The 15,843-nt window shown below is 40.8% G+C and overlaps 2 protein-coding genes across 2 annotated transcripts; both read left to right on the top strand.

Moving 5' to 3' along the window:
• Positions 1 to 29: 29 nt before the first annotated feature.
• On the top strand, positions 30 to 6,597 carry fbxo28 (F-box protein 28). The gene is made up of 5 exons (XM_027023000.2): positions 30 to 229; positions 1,128 to 1,237; positions 2,062 to 2,200; positions 2,929 to 3,124; positions 3,495 to 6,597. The coding sequence occupies exons 1-5, from the start codon at positions 41 to 43 to the stop codon at positions 4,001 to 4,003; spliced, it is 1,143 nt and encodes a 380-aa protein (XP_026878801.2). The 5' UTR covers positions 30 to 40; the 3' UTR covers positions 4,004 to 6,597.
• Positions 6,598 to 8,330: 1,733 nt separating this feature from the next.
• On the top strand, positions 8,331 to 15,830 carry degs1 (delta(4)-desaturase, sphingolipid 1). The gene is made up of 3 exons (XM_027022990.2): positions 8,331 to 8,592; positions 12,213 to 12,955; positions 13,634 to 15,830. Exons 1-3 carry the CDS (start codon positions 8,511 to 8,513, stop codon positions 13,778 to 13,780), a joined length of 972 nt encoding a protein of 323 aa, XP_026878791.1. The 5' UTR covers positions 8,331 to 8,510; the 3' UTR covers positions 13,781 to 15,830.
• The last annotated feature ends 13 nt before the right edge of the window (positions 15,831 to 15,843 follow it).

A 15,843-nucleotide genomic window follows, 5' to 3' on the forward strand; every position in this document is an offset into this window, starting at 1 on the left:
TTTGGTGGACGTCACTTCCTTTAATCCGGAGCTAGAGAAGATGGCGGCTATCGTAGAGAGAGTTGAGGGAGCTGGTGGAGCCGTCGATACTGAATCGGTTTCCCCAAGATTGCCCTCTCCAGCGCCGGATCAGCCTCATCAAAACAACCCACTTTTAGGACTCCCCATTGTGGCGATCGAGACCATTCTCAATTTTTTGTCTTACGATGAAATCAGTCTGCTGCGCCTGGTGAGAGAGCTGAACAAAAACAAAGCCCTAGCAAGTGCGGCAGGACTAGCTGGCTAGGATACCAGGTTTAGCTCGGAGCCAAAAATACAAGGCTTACTGTATGCAGTATTTTATTTTGAAACTCCCTCAAACGTTTTTAAGGAGTTGAAATTATATGAACGTAATTTGTCTTCGCTGAAGACGTCTTGAACTTAGTGATGCTAGCTGTCTAGCTAGCTTGCTGGCACCAGTTAAGTGCTGCTTATGCAGCGAGCCCTCGGTGTCTTAGCTATAAACACTAGGTAACCAGGTATCTAGCTTGCAACTTGCCGTTTAAAATGCTGTAACGTATGATCCTGAGCATCTGCCTTCGTCCATATATTTGCACGAGCGCGTGGACTGTTCAGATTGTGAAAAACATTTGAAATCTCTGCGTGCATTTTAAGTTCCTCAGACGGAATTTCGAGACTAGCCTGTTTGCTAGCCGCCTAGCTGTCTATGTGGTTTGGTGCATGCTGCATCAGAGCGGTAGTCACTGGAAGTATCGTTGCTGTTGTCCGTAATGTAGAAGAAATAATGGAGAACCACGGTCACTAGCTAGCTTTTTGTCATTGTCTCGTACAACGTGTAGTTGGGATGTGGTTTAGTTGGCTCTAAATGGTTTATTTGTTATCAGATAAGTCATACGGCGTTTGCATTGGACCCTGTCTTAGTAAATGATGTGAAAAAAAAAATCCTAATGTATCTAGCGCAACCCAGTGTCTCCCAAGAAATGTACATTTTTTGCTTAGTTTAACGAGCATTTGTAGAGCTTGGGCTGTAGTACTTTTTCATGAATGTTGCATGCTAATATGGTCACTTAATATTTACCTGTGCATGTCAATTGCAGCAACAAACTTTAGTGCATTTTTTTCTCTAGGTGTGCAAGCGCATGGACATGATTTGCCAGCGCATGCTCAATCAGGGCTTCCTCAGAGTGGAGCGCTATCACAGCCTCTGTCAGAAACAGGTCAAAGCCCAGCTGCCAAGGTAAGGTGTTTTGCTAAAATGCAAGTAATACTTAATAAAACCTTTCCAGCAGTGTACACCAGTAGCTGGCAGGCAAGATTATAAACTGAAATTATTGTCTTATCTGTTTCTCGAGCACAAGTAGAACGATCTTTCTCACAGTACTAAGGTACTGGTTTTTAATGGGGCATTAAAAATGTATCGAATGTCATTCTAAACTTCTAAAAGATTTAATTAATGTTGTAGAGTGCCACAGTTATGTGTAACCGAATCAGCGGCTCAGCCTCACCGTGTGGTGTGAACTGCTCTCCTGTGTCCAGCCTCCGGGGAGTTGGCTCATTTCAGTGTGTGTAATTATTTGAGAGAGGGAATGTAGCAGTGGGCTGACATGTTAGAAAAGGCATGGCTGAATTTTTAAAGAAGAGGTTGTTGTCAATACATAAATTGGTGAGGCCAGCATAAATTAATCACTGTGTTTCGTAGTGACTTTCTTAATAGCTGACTGACACGGGTTTATTTCAAATGGACTGCGATTAACACTAAATCCTGACACTATTGCATGAAACACCCTATTTCTAAACACTGGTTCAGCATTGGGAATATACTGTAGTCAGTGCCTTTCTTATTTGAAAATATTTCAATATTTAATGCAATGCAAGGTGTGTTGGTGTGCACATAGAGAAATATATCAATAACATGGGTTTGATTGATTGTAATTTTGAATATTAACAAAGTAAACACTACTCTGCTTTACGAACAGTTTACTTGTATGATTTGCACAGTAATCACAAATATTTAAGAAGCATGTAGCTAAATTTGTGTCCATGTCTATTTTGTTGTGTCAGGCGGGAGTCAGAGAGGAGGAACCACTCTCTGGCCCGACACGCAGACATCCTGGCTGCAGTGGAAACGCGCCTCTCGCTGCTCAACATGACCTTCATGAAATACGTGGACTCCAATCTCTGCTGCTTCATACCTGGAAAGGTACCTTCTACCATTTGCTTTCTGACAGGAAAGACCTGATGAATGTCTTGGATAATTTATAATGTTTGATGTGGTGTGACATGGGTTTGTAGCTTTGACTTGGACAACAATCATTTCTGCTACCAAGGATGATGCAAATACAAAAATAAGGCAGCTATAGCTCAGTGGTTAAGGTATTGCACTAGTAATCAGGAGGTTGCTGGTTTGAGCCCCACCACCAAGTTGCCACTGTTGGGCCCCTAAGCAATTGCTGAGCCCTTTAAACCGCAATTGCTTGAACATATTCAGGATAAAAACATCAGCTAAGTGCGATAAATGTAAAAATGGGTAACTGACACAAAATGCTTCTTCTATAGTTATTCTATATAAAGATTAACCAATGATCTAATGTTTGTGTGAGTAGTTTGTGTCTGCCCAGTGTTTGCACTAGTTAAAGAAATGCTGTTTACTTTGTGGTCACTGGAGGGCAGGGTTGATTAATATAGCCTCTGTCTGCCATGTATGTACTTGGCCACTGGAGGGCATGTCTATTCCAGCACTGAATAATGTATTCGCTACATATGACAGCTAACAGCTTACTATATATTGTGGTAGAAAACAGTTATATTTTTCAGAATATTTGACAAAGGCTTTGGGTTCTGTTATGTGTGAAATGATCTTGAATTAGAAAATTACTTGATAACCATAGCTTTTGATAATTTAACTATACTTTTGTTTACTTCTCTCAGGTGATAGATGAAATATACAGAGTGCTACGCTACGTAAACTCTACCCGTGCACCACAGCGGGCTCATGAGGTCCTGCAGGAGCTCAGAGACATCTCGTCCATGGCAATGGAATACTTTGACGAGAAGATTGTCCCCATTCTTAAGAAGAAGCTTCCTGGCGCTGACCTCTCTGGGCGTCTCATAGGATCTGCCCCTGGTAAGACCCATAAACTTTGCTGTTGGTTGTTAACAACTGCTGGTGCTGTTGGTTGTTAATATTCACATAAGGTGTGTGTTTGTTCTTATGATCATAGAGAAAATATTTACATAAAATTCAGTTCTGTTTTAAGAGGTCATTGTTACAGCCCTGCACACCTTTGTGATGACAAATGAATCATAAATATATAGTGTTCCCCTGTTATACCTATGATGCACATTAGGGCATACAGACCTACACCTGTTTTCTCTGTATCTGCATGGCACTGTATTTGTAGTACAGTGGGAGATATTCAAACTTTTTAAGTATTCATGAGCATTATCATGTAGTCTGCTGCTTTTCTGAAAACCCCTCGTCCCCGTCCTTACAGTGGCTGGGCCGTCGACATCGCTGACCACCATGACCCTGTTAGCCAAGAACACGCCGTCGCGCTCAGAGATGACCAAGGTGCAGCAGCAAGTGAAGGTGAATGGCGCGTCCATGACGGCGCTGCGGCGTGAGATGCAGGAGGTGCGCGTGAAGCAGCTGGAACAGCAGAAGCAGCTGCAGGACCAGGAGCAGAAGCTTCTGGAGCAGACGCAAGTGATTGGCGAGCAGAACGCCCGCCTGGCCGAGCTCGAGCACAAGCTGCGCGAGCTGATGGACCGTGCGGTGGGCGCCGCTGCCGCCCCTGCCCGAGCTGGCCCCACCTCTGCTGAGCCTGCCCCACCCACTTCCTCAACTGCCGCCATGCCGATGGCATCCACCTCGGCGGCGGCTGGGAGCTCGGCGGGTCCAGCGACGATGGCTTCGGCAGGCGAGAACAGCCTGTCTCTCAAACGGCCCCGCAAGTGTCTGGACCTGCCACGTCAGTCCAAGCGTCTGCGGAGCAAGAAGTAGAGGAACATCTTTGTCTCTCCTCCCTTTTTACTGGGCTACTCCTTTTTTTCCCCTATTTCCTTTTCTTTTGGAGGGTTACTTTTGCTTTTTCCAGTCAGTTTTTTTTTTTTTTTTGTCTGTTTGGTTTTGGTTTCCTCCTTTGCACCCATGTTCGACGATGGCTCAGGACATGGACAATACAGAAAGTGACGGGTATCTGTTGTTCGTTTTTAAAGGTTTTAGCAACCACTACGTTACCCTTCATGTCACACTAAGATGCCCCGAGGATCCTGACACATGGTTTCGGGGAGCAGCCACCTTTGGCGTTGATGTCGTTAGGTGTTGAACTTGAGGAAAGGACCTGAAGGCCGTGCTGATGGCATGAATGGAGAAGGTAGTTAAACACCCACTGTACAACCAAGTACAAGTGCATGAGCTTCCCTTCCCTACAGCCAGAGGTGGAGCACAGCACGCATACATGTGTGTCTGTGTGTGTGTGTGTGTGTGTGTGTGTGTGTGTGTGTGTGTTTATATTATATAATGACTGCAACATTAACATGTAGCTTGTTGCTCCAATAACAGCTTTGGCCATATTAAGGCTAAATCATGTTTAGCATGTGTTCGTGAATATTTCTAATAGATGGTGTGCTTAAAATGGAGAATGCCAAGAAGTTTGGTCTCCTGCCGAACAATTTATTTTGTCATATGATATGATCATAAATATCAACTTCAGTAAAGATCTTGACTTCAATGTTAATGTTTTGAATTTGGAAAGCACATCAAAACTAAAATGGAAAGAATGATCCCAGCTACTGCCACTGTGACTCTGATTATAGTGTTTGTCCAGTGATATTTACCCAGTCATGGGTGGCTGAAGGTTGTGTATTGTGCAGTAAGTTGCAGTGCCACATTGTAGCTGCCACTGGTTGTACAATTGCTTGCTAAATAGAACTGTCAGTGCAATAAGAGTTGTCTGAGATGTCAAAAGCCTCGTTATTAGAGAAGTAAATTATTAATGTTCAGTTTTCACTTTTGCTTGTGAAGAACAACTCTACCACTGAACACCTGTCTTGCTACCTTTTTGTGCATTTGCCAATCTTTCTGCTTTCATTTAGCCAAAGCAGACAAGGCACTATTTCTGTCAGTCGAGTTCTCTTAAAGGACCAGTTCAGCTAAACAGTGGTAGCAGTGAAGGGAACCAGTGTTGCCAGTTTGCGTGATGAGTGAACTGGCAACATTCGGCTCGTTCACTTCTCGCTTGGTAGTGCTGAACTGGTCCCTTTGTCCTCGTTTACACAGTTGCAGATGCTCGCACCACAATAGATAATGCAGGAAAATCTTGCTTTCACTTGCAAGATGTATTGCAAGTGTTAGATTTATCAAATTGAAGAAGACACATCAGGGGGAAAATGTTTTTAAAAATTTTAAAATCTGGGTTGAACCTAGTCTTGGTCATGTGACCCATTCACTGTGACCTGAGGCCTGGAGACAGCTTGTACAGTGCTGTGTATAACGCTAATCACATTCCCCCTCAGGTGAAAGCAGTAATGCATTACAGGGAAATGCTTGCCCTAAATGTTAATGGACGTCGCATGACTGGCTGCCTTTCAAAGGACGTAATGCAGCTAAGAGCATCTCTGGAATTTCTTCTTCAAAATTTAACTGGTAATGGTGCAAAACCTGATTGACATGCTAGCCCATACTGCTTTCACCGTGTGAAACCACCAAGGTGTTTCAGAATAAGGAAGACAGAACTATTTGAAGTCGGGCAGCCAGGGGTGTGCCTGCGTAGTTGCTACACATCTTCCTGTCATAAGATGCCAGAGAAGCCTGGCAAGAGAGCCTGATTGTGCTTTCATCAAACAGATCCCCCCCTTTGCTAAGTGTTGTTTAAATCAGGACAATGGGGTTACCGATAAATGAAAACGAGTCTTGCCTGTTCATGCATTAACTTGTTTTTTGTTTTGTTTTTTTTGTTGTTTTTTTTTCTTTACCTTTTTAAGTCAACTAACGTCCACCTTTGTGCAGACATTTCTGTGATTCCCTTTGAAACCCTGTTCTATGGTATGTGGCATTTGTTCGGGATCAGTTTTCAACAAGCTTCCCCATCTTTCCTGAAAGCTGTCATCGTAGTGCTGGCGGTGAACCTGAACTGCCGCGGGGGCCCTGGCTCAGGCTAACCCACACACGGCATGTCTGTGACGCTGCGGCCTGAATCCATTAAGAATTCATTCATGTAGCACTGGTGTTAGGATCCGATTTCCTGTCCCCTTTAGCTGATCTTAACCCTAAAACCAAGTCCTGCAGTAGCAGTCATCACCAAGCTTCTTTTGAGGGCTTGCTTCGGAATCGCATGTGCGTTGAACTTTTCAAGTAGGTCACACACAAATTTGTTAAAACTTGTGGCTTAATGCGAGACTGTGTCTCAGTTTAGAAAAGACTGTACTGTAAACATTATGTACTGAGTCAAGACTGTGGATTATTTCATGTATGTAATAGGAAAAAAGTAATCTTGTAAATTGCCCTGTATTGGGCATAGAAAAAAAAAATGGTTTGTTGCACATATTATTGTTACAAATATACAAATGAATCATATTAAACAACATTAAGGCATAGCCATGTGGTTTGTATATTTACATAGTTTAAGAGGATTTTTTTTTTTCCTCTTAAGTGCGCCTTGGTTACTACAAAGGTTTAGTAGGTGCACTGAAGCAGGGAACTCGCCACACTGCTAGATCCTGGTCCTCCAGGGCACCCTTGTGCACATGCATCACCCCAAATGGTTGCTACTTGCAGTGAAATAAAACAGTGGTAGGCCACTAGCTTTATAGCTATTTTGGAAGACATGCTTTTAAGATCATTACTAAGCTAGACTCTTGAGTTGCTCATTTCCCTTTGTCATTTCACTCACTGTCCAAATTGTACCCATTGTCACCCGTGACAAGTGTATGTTTGTTTCATAAGGCTGGTACCCTTTTCGTACAACTGAAAAGGTTTGATTGCATTGCATCAGCCACACCACTGGGATAACAAAGTGAATGCTTTGTCATCATTTTTAACATCTGTGGTGTAGCACAGGTGTTAGGTTTCACACATGCATGAAATAGAAGCATGTTGCAGAAATTACTGGTGAAAAAATAGTTATTCATATTGGAATATTTCAATTATTTGTTTCTTCACATGTATATTCTACGAGCTAACTGATGATATTTATGGAAAGTGGAAAGAAGAAAAGGATTACTGCTCCAAACATAACATAAATCACACCATTCATTATGATACTCCTTCCTGCAGGACGTTCCAATCGATAAAATGTGTTTGTTTACATCAATGGTGAGAACAATAGTGAAGGTTAATTCAGTTCTCTCATCTCCCTCTCAGAATGTCCTTAACCGTTCGAGAGGAGTTGCAGGGGTTTTGTTGATTTGTTTATTTGTTTGTGGGTAGCAAAGTTGATATCACATCTTCCACTCTCAACATTACATCTGTAACCAGAGAAGTAGGCTTGTAAAACCATTCCTTACTTGCCAATGTGCATATCTATCTCTCCATATTCGTAGTTGGTCCCCCAGTAATTCCTGCTCACACTACCCATGATGTGTTAGGTTGGGTCATGTGTGCATCTCTCATTAAGGCAGAGCAGACATCATTCATTTCACTTAATTTAAAACACCAATCCAAGGTGAGTAGGGGTGAATCTCCCTACTGGAGAACAGTTGATGGAGCGAGCAGGGAATAAAAACACTTTTACTATTATTGTTTTACATATTTTACTCGTGCTTAAGTTACTCGTGACTTGAGCGTCTTGAGTTTCACAGGAGTGTAAGACGCGAGTAGTGTGTACACTTGTACATCATTAATAACAGTCACAGGCGATAAATGAGATTTTGAGATTTCAGAGATTTTGAAAGTCGTGTAGTGCCCACTTGACATAACGCTCACTGTCATGTTCGACAAGCAAGTCTTTAGATTACACATAGATGTGTTTAAATTTCGCCTGTGTCAAGTAACTAATTTACAGGAAATTACTAATCTCTGCTGTTACATTCCCTTAGATTGTACGGTGTGTGATTTTCATAGTTCTGCGGCAGCCCTGCTGTGTACAATCTTCTGTAAAGTTATATCTTATATCTGGAGCTAGAGTTGATGCATTAAAAAACCTAGGTGCCAACTTGATCTCTTTTGGACGGATTAGATAAATAGATCTACATAAAATTTGCACATACGATGTTCTGTGAATCTCAGGTTCCTTGTTATAAATACAAAGTTGACTTATATGAGAGCGTCCTGTTTCGTGGCCCGTGGCTCCTCCCGCATCGACGTCAGCGCTGGCTTTCAGGACAAATTGATGGGGAACAGCAAGTTAACTGTTCTCACTCAAGACTGTGAGGCGGTGTTAGCTGACCTGACGAGCTAGATGAGCCGAACTATTCAGAGTCGCCTGCACTAGACGACACAGCTCTCTTCTTCTGTCGAAGAAACGGTTAAAGTCGTGTTAAGGAAACCATTACGAACAAAGTCGCGTAAAATGGGGAACAGAGTTGCCCGAGAGGATTACGAATGGGTTTATACAGACCAGCCACATGCAGACCGGAGGAAACAAATTTTGGGTGAGCGGTTTTTCCCCTGACCTGTCTTGAGGGACAAATTGTTTTTAGCCGAATGAATCTGAGACATTTCCGTTACAAAACGGTCACATTATGCAGTTAAAGCTAAACCGTGTTATTTACAGCGAAATGTTACTAGTTAGCTATAGCTATCTTAACTGCATGCTGATGACGTGCCGGCCTTTTTCTTGTACGAAAACGTTGATGGCTAGCTATCTTAGTTTACCAGCTAGTGCTAATACGCAAATTAATTTCAACAATTGAGCGTTATATAACTTATAGTGCTTATGATTTTATTAAGATAGCTAGCTAACTTTGTTGCCACTTGCACAATAAAGTGTCCGTCAGTAGTTACGAGTTTTCATTCGGTTTAGCTGAAGTCACAGCGTGATGTAATGAAACGTTACGTTTCATGACAGTTATGGCAAGATGGCTATCTAGTTAGCTAGCGAGGCTAACTCGCGTCCTGGTGTTGGCAGAAGCGCCACTCCCTGTAAATTGCGTTCACCACAGACTGACATATTTTACTCTGACTTGTCAGATGTTGGCTATTTTAGCTGTTACTGCTATAGCAATTTGTTGGCTAGTTGGCTAGCTAGCTTCCTGCTTGACGGATAGATAGCCACCCCAGTTAGTTAGCTAAGTTAGTTAATTGAATCTTCTACTGTTAGTTGTGTACCACCAATGTTGGCGAATAGCTGGCTTGAGTTGTGAGGCGTTTTTGTGCCGTATCCTTTTTTGTCACACTAAAGGTTTGAATATCTCCTTGCTTGAGACACTGATAAAACGAGCAAAGGGTATAGACTTACTGTGGCACATCTACTAGTGACACTCTGGCAAGCTGATATTGCAGTGATGCAAACGTTGAAAGATAATATGGAGGTTTTTGAGAGCAAGTAGCCGATGTGTGTAACTCGGTTTATGGGCGTGGAGGGAAGGTATCAGGAGACCAGCTGTTTAAACTTCAGATGAACACGTTCAGTGCAAGATAGCATGGATCTTCCTTGGATGGCCACCCTCTGAGTAGTGATTTTGAATAAAATCTCGTCTTGCTTCGTAAATCTCTTGTATTTGTTTAGTTTGTTTTTTTTGTTTGTTTTTTTTTTTGCTTGGTCTTTGTAACGTGTACACAGTGCTCCCAGAAGCAAAATCCAGCCCCAACTTCACTGTTTGCCGTAGTTTTGGTACGACAAACGTTTGCGTTTCGCATGATCAGCAACTCACATAGGCGTGTCTTCATAGTTTGATTAAACTTTTTGCCTCGTCTTGCATAAATGTCTCCACTAAAGTCATATTATAGCTATCAAATAGGCTAAAGGTTGGTGCAATATAACACACGGTGCACTAAGTTGGCTAGATGCACCTGATTGCCAACAGTCGTTCTGTGGAAGTAATTTGGCAAAGTTTCTCAAGCCCAGAACCTTTGCGTGAGAGAAGGGCTTACTGCACGATAACCTTCTGATGGATTAATATAGCTATATCGATAGATTTAGGACTTTAGGACCGATCAATGTTTTATGTTGTGAACTTGCACTGGATGATTCGGTTTCGATTGTGTTTATGTGAATTTATGAAAACCCCTTTATCTTGCACTAAATTATGCCAAGGTGGCGTGTCTGGGCAAATCTTTGCCCGTTCAGCAATTCTTGAAGCAGCACATTTAAGAACAGTCGACTAATCGTTTGCATGTGATGGAAAGGTCGTCTACTGACAATTGTAATCGTTTTATGACATGTTTATTGCTCTCGTATTTACTTTGGGGACTGACAAAGGAGAGAAACATCATGTCACACATTTTAGACGAAATATGATTGCTTAGTAATTTCCACTGAAAGTAATTAATTCTTGCGATAAAATATTAGTTTCAGGAGGGGGTCTGAAGTCCAGCATGGTTGGGGCAAAGCTTAAACAACAGAGAGACAGACATCTGGGTTATTTAAACTGAGTGCTGTAGCAAGCACCAGAAAAATGCATGTGCTTCATGTTCTCATTGCTACTGAATGTTTAATGCTTTGTTGGGTTTAATCAAAATCCAATATCATCAGATCCCAAGTATCATGGTATTAATTGCATAATTTCCTAAAAGAACTTGTCTGGTTGGGAACTAAAATGTCATGCTTTAATAATGTGCACTTAAGGTAATTTACGCTTAGGGGTGTGAACCTAGTTTTTCACAATGTTAAATATGGAATTGTTGTATTATTAAATCAGAAATGGATAAATCACTAGTTGTTACTATTATACAGTGATGTAATTTATACAGCTATAAAAAATGTAAATCCATTTTGTAAATGTAAACACCACCACACTCAAAATATTGCTTCTGAGTCATTCAGCAAGACATTTTAATGACTTTTGTGATGAGCAATTTGCAGACACCAAGAATGTGATTTGAAAATTTTGGTGCATTTCAAGAAAATAAGGCCCAATAGATTGAAAATGCAAAAAAATACCTTGTGGCTCAAGCTTGTGTATTTGCCTGGGCACGTGGCGACATTATGCATAGTGGGTTTTCAGTTTAAATTTGGCCCATGTCAAGCAACTAATTTACAGGAAATTACTAATCTCTGCTGCGACATGCCCTTAGATTATACAGTGTGTGCTTTTCATAGTTCTGTGGCTGGCCTGCAGTGTAAAGTCTTTTGTAAAGTCATATCTTATATCTGTAGAGTGATGTATTAAAACCTAGGTGCCAACTTGATCTTTTAGGTGGATAAAATCAATAAATCTGCATAAATTTACACATGCGCTGTTGTTTACTCTTTAAAGCCTTTTATTAGAGTATATAATACAGAAAGGACCTAGAACTTGTTTTACTTCTCCTTGACAGTTTATGTAGGCTACAGTGTATTTCTATCAACACTTACAAATGTTTAACATTCTAATATGTTGACACTGGTACTTTTAAGGTGAAAGCAGTTTCATAGGGGTAATATCAAACACCACACGCTTTCCTTTCTGAGGTATTGTATACAATTTGTTGCATAAATGTTCATGTTTACTGAAAACTCAGTTTGTATTTAATGCCCTACTAGTCCGATCAGTACTGCGTTTTATGTGGCTTGTTTCTGCTCAAATTATAACCCCTATGAAGTCATGTCTGTATCTTTACATGGCCAGCTATGCATTATAATTCAAAAACATTTGAAAAACAAACTGACCTTGAATCAGTGGAAAATGCCAATAACCACTAAAATCTTCCTGCTACCAGTGTATACAGAGGAAGGTCCAGGCTGGTATGGTCAAGAGCTTCTTGAATAGCAGCTACAGGGTTTTTTGTTTTGTTTTTTTCACTCTCTCAAATTCGTTTTTGAGATCATAGCTGAACTGAACACAGGCCAAGCCTCAGCTTGAGGCTTGGCCTGTGTTTTTGCTATCTGCAAATACAAAAGACTAATAGTATGAAGTATGTAATAAGTTTAATCTGTGTGGCTGTTTTATATTTACATACTATTTGAAACCAATAAGCCCCAAGGCCTTAAAAAGAGTAAGCTGAGAACAAGTGTTCTCAGTCCTCAGAATTTATTTATTTAATTTTTCTTCTTTAATTTAAACCGTTATCTAGTGTCCTATATTTTAAAGTTAAAAATGTGACTAATCTAATGTTCTGTTTGTCTTGTTAGCAAAATATCCAGAGATAAAGGAATTGATGGGACCAGATCCCAGGCTGAAGTGGATTGTCTGTATGATGGTCACCATCCAGATTCTGGCCTTCTACCTAGTTAAGGACATGGAATGGAAATGGCTGTTGTTTTGGACATACGTGTTTGGAAGTTGCCTAAATCACTCAATGACGCTAGCCATTCATGAGATTTCCCACAACACGGCATTTGGAAACAACCATGCCAAATTAAACCGTTGGTTCGCCATCTTTGCCAACCTTCCAGTTGGCTTGCCGTACTCTGCCTCTTTTAAGCGCTACCATCTCGACCACCACCGTTACCTGGGTGGTGATGGCGTGGACGTGGACATCCCTACCAACTTTGAGGGCTGGTTCTTCTGTACCCGCTTCCGTAAGTTCATCTGGATCATACTGCAGCCATTATTCTATGCCATACGACCTCTCTGCATCAACCCAAAACCCATCAGCCAGCTGGAGCTGGCCAACGTGGTCATCCAGTTCACATTCAACGCTCTCCTCTATTGGTTGTGGGGGGTGAAGCCTGTTGTCTACATGCTGGCAGGTTCAATGTTAGGTATGGGACTTCATCCCATCTCGGGACATTTCATAGCTGAGCATTACATGTTCCTGAAGGGCCATGAGACCTATTCATACTATGGGTCTCTTAACCTGCTCACATTCAATGTGGGCTACCACAACGAGCACCATGATTTCCCCAGCATCCCAGGAAGAAGGCTGCCTTTGGTAAGACATTTGGCCAGGAGGGTGGGTTGGGGTGATTTTTGTTTAAATGTAAAAAATTACATTTGCCCCTGTTTAATATTCAGTGCCTCTTCTGAACCTACATTTAATTTTAATTTATATATAACCTCAAATATGACATTTGCATCTAAATTTTTACCAAAACTGAACCCATCACCATAGGAAAACAGTAAACATTCTGAATAGGTGGCTTTGAAATGTTGTGTGTGGGGGGGGGGGGGGGGGGGGGGGGGTTTTAGTTTTTTTAAGTAATTATTTTTCCTTTCAGAAAACAAAAAACTTGAATGGGTTTATATAATCATAACATATAACTTTGGGGCGGATGTATATTTAATTATATAATGGAAATTTGGGGACAACATTTGAAATTAAAAATGAGTCAACCCTTCTATTAGAAATGTTGTAATGACTTACTGTAAACGTTAGACTTGGGTGTCTTTTTAAACAGTATTTTAGATTAGGTAGCAGTGAATCAAACAGTCTTAACCATTTCACTTTTAACATGAACTATTATGGCAGTGACAGTGGAGGAATGTCTTTCTCAGGTAGAGAGCAGATTAATTGAAACTGTTTAGAAAACCAAGTCACGATGACAAGGCCCCTGTCAAAGAAGTGTTTTTAAGTCAGCTCCATACTGAACTCACTTATATTTACAAACAGGTGAAAAAGATAGCTGCGGAGTACTACGACGACTTGCCCTGCTACATGTCGTGGGTGAGGGTCTTGTATGATTTTATCATGGACGATGAGCTGAGCCCTTACTCGCGCGTGAAGAGGAAGCTGAAGGGAGATGTCAAGCTGGAGTGAGCCGAGCTGCTGTCATCACAAACAGCTACGTCGACCAACACTGGAGACTGGCCCCTACACGCCCCCAGATGCCACATCGTTAACCGCTTGAGAATAGTTGTGTTGCTGCGCACCTACTTGTGTAAATGAAGCGTGCACGTGCGTGTGCGTATGAATGAGAGAGACAGAATTTTAGTCAAGAGCCAATTCATTTATTGTTTGCAGAAAGAAAATGAAATTACTAGTCCTTATACATTTGCCGGTTGAATCCTTGGCATCAGTAATATAATCCACAATTCCATTTACCTTTTTGAATTTTTAGAAAATTTTCTAAGGTATTTCAGTATTTTAATGGACATTTTAATTCTGAATTTTGAAACGGGCACCTTTTTTGTATGGTCTATTCACCTAAATAATTTTCAAGTTTTCTTAAATGGAAAAAGCCCATATAATTCTATAGAATTGCTACATGGATAAGCACCTAGCCCTGAAACACCTGTTTAATATAGCTTGTATATAGCTGCTCTAACTTGACTCATCCATCCTGAACTATCTGACTGACTTCTACCCAGCAAGTGTTATGTTCCACATACAAGTGCTCAGCAGTAGATATGTGTATTTTAGGGTGCTTTTGTTTTGTTTTTTTTTGTTTGGTCTAACACATGGTATGTATGCACAGGAGGGCTGTACACTTCAAGTTCATCGTTCTTGTTGAATAGTGTTACTCTGTTATTTTAGGCAACACATTTTGGGCCACCATTTTGCTTCAATATCAACACAGTTAATTAGTAAATGTGTAGGCATGCCTGGGAGAGCAGCCTGTAAGTTAAGACAAGTCTGTGCTTGTGTGGAAAGGCAGGGAGGGGGTTGCACCATAACACTTTGGGCCAGTTTGTTAGATTCAGATTAAGCCTAAGATGAGGCTAAATAGAGTCTACTAGGTGATTCACAATTAATTGGTAGTACAGTCTGGTAAAGTTTGGACCGGTTTTATCCATGTCTAGAAACCCATTTAAGATGTTCACTTGAAAATAGACAAGAGGCATTCCTACTTTTGTTCATCCTCCTTAGTTTGTCATGAGTAAAGTGATTGGACAAATGTTACTGCTCATGTCATGCTAGCTTGTTCCCTGGTTTAAAACTCTTGCTTATTTAAAACTTAATTCTACCAATAAATTAGATTATACATTTGCTATTGCCTGGATATAACATTTATTGCATGTTGAATTTGTGGGAGTTTTAATTCTATACCAACATGGCATGTGGATTCAGACATGTTTAGGCTTTAATGATTACAAGAAGCCATTGTTGCACAGCCAGTGGATATGACTGTTTGGTGGCAGCATATTAAATATTGTAGCATATTGTGCTACAAAATAATTTGCTGACTGGATGCAGTTTTAAGCACCTTAACATTAAGATCAGTAGCATAATCCTGTTCTGCTGTAGCAAATACAATTGTTTAGTTTTGACCAAAAGTAGCATTGAATGTCAGGTGGTCTGCATTTAAGATGGTGTCTAGAACAAGAGAAACTGATGTTTTGTATTAATATCCCCTGTAGATCTTCAGTTTGTAAACAAATATGGTTTATTAAGTTACCATATGCTATGTCCAAGCTTCCAGCTCCTGTTCCAAAAAGAAAACTTAAATGCCAAATTACCCTCCTGTTCTGTGTAACTATTGTTGATAATGGCTCGGGTTCTGAAATTTTGTCTCTTGATACGATGTGTATAAATTCCTAAGCACTGGAACTTTGTGTCCTTACCATTTGCAAAATGACCAAAACTAATCCTGATTTACCTCTAGTAACCCTTCAAAACATCAGATTAAGGTAATATCTGAAATGCATCTGACAAAAGGCTAATTGACCCAAAAAGTAAACTGTATGTAAATTCACCATCCCTGGAGTGTGAATAGGTTGTGGAACCTTTCCTTTATCAGTATTAGACCTTCAGTCCTTTTAAGCATCCTAATATTTGGCTGTTGGATTAATGTTTTGGCTATATTTAAACAGTTCCATTCCTGTTCTGTCTTTATGCATTTTATTAAACCACTTCCAACTACACTAAATGTCATTCGTGCC

The sequence above is a fragment of the Electrophorus electricus genome, chromosome 9 (assembly GCF_013358815.1).
Source record: "Electrophorus electricus isolate fEleEle1 chromosome 9, fEleEle1.pri, whole genome shotgun sequence".
NCBI lineage: Eukaryota > Metazoa > Chordata > Actinopteri > Gymnotiformes > Gymnotidae > Electrophorus > Electrophorus electricus.

Excerpts from the sequence above, each read along its gene's own strand:
- fbxo28 (XM_027023000.2), top strand. The coding sequence starts at position 41 with ATGGCGGCTATCGTAGAGAGAGTTGAGGGAGCTGGTGGAGCCGTCGAT. Across the intron at positions 1,238-2,061 it reads GTCAAAGCCCAGCTGCCAAG|GCGGGAGTCAGAGAGGAGGA; the intron begins GTAAGGTGTTTT and ends TTGTTGTGTCAG. Across the intron at positions 2,201-2,928 it reads GCTGCTTCATACCTGGAAAG|GTGATAGATGAAATATACAG; the intron begins GTACCTTCTACC and ends TACTTCTCTCAG.
- degs1 (XM_027022990.2), top strand. The coding sequence starts at position 8,511 with ATGGGGAACAGAGTTGCCCGAGAGGATTACGAATGGGTTTATACAGAC. Across the intron at positions 8,593-12,212 it reads CCGGAGGAAACAAATTTTGG|CAAAATATCCAGAGATAAAG; the intron begins GTGAGCGGTTTT and ends TTGTCTTGTTAG. Across the intron at positions 12,956-13,633 it reads CAGGAAGAAGGCTGCCTTTG|GTGAAAAAGATAGCTGCGGA; the intron begins GTAAGACATTTG and ends ATTTACAAACAG.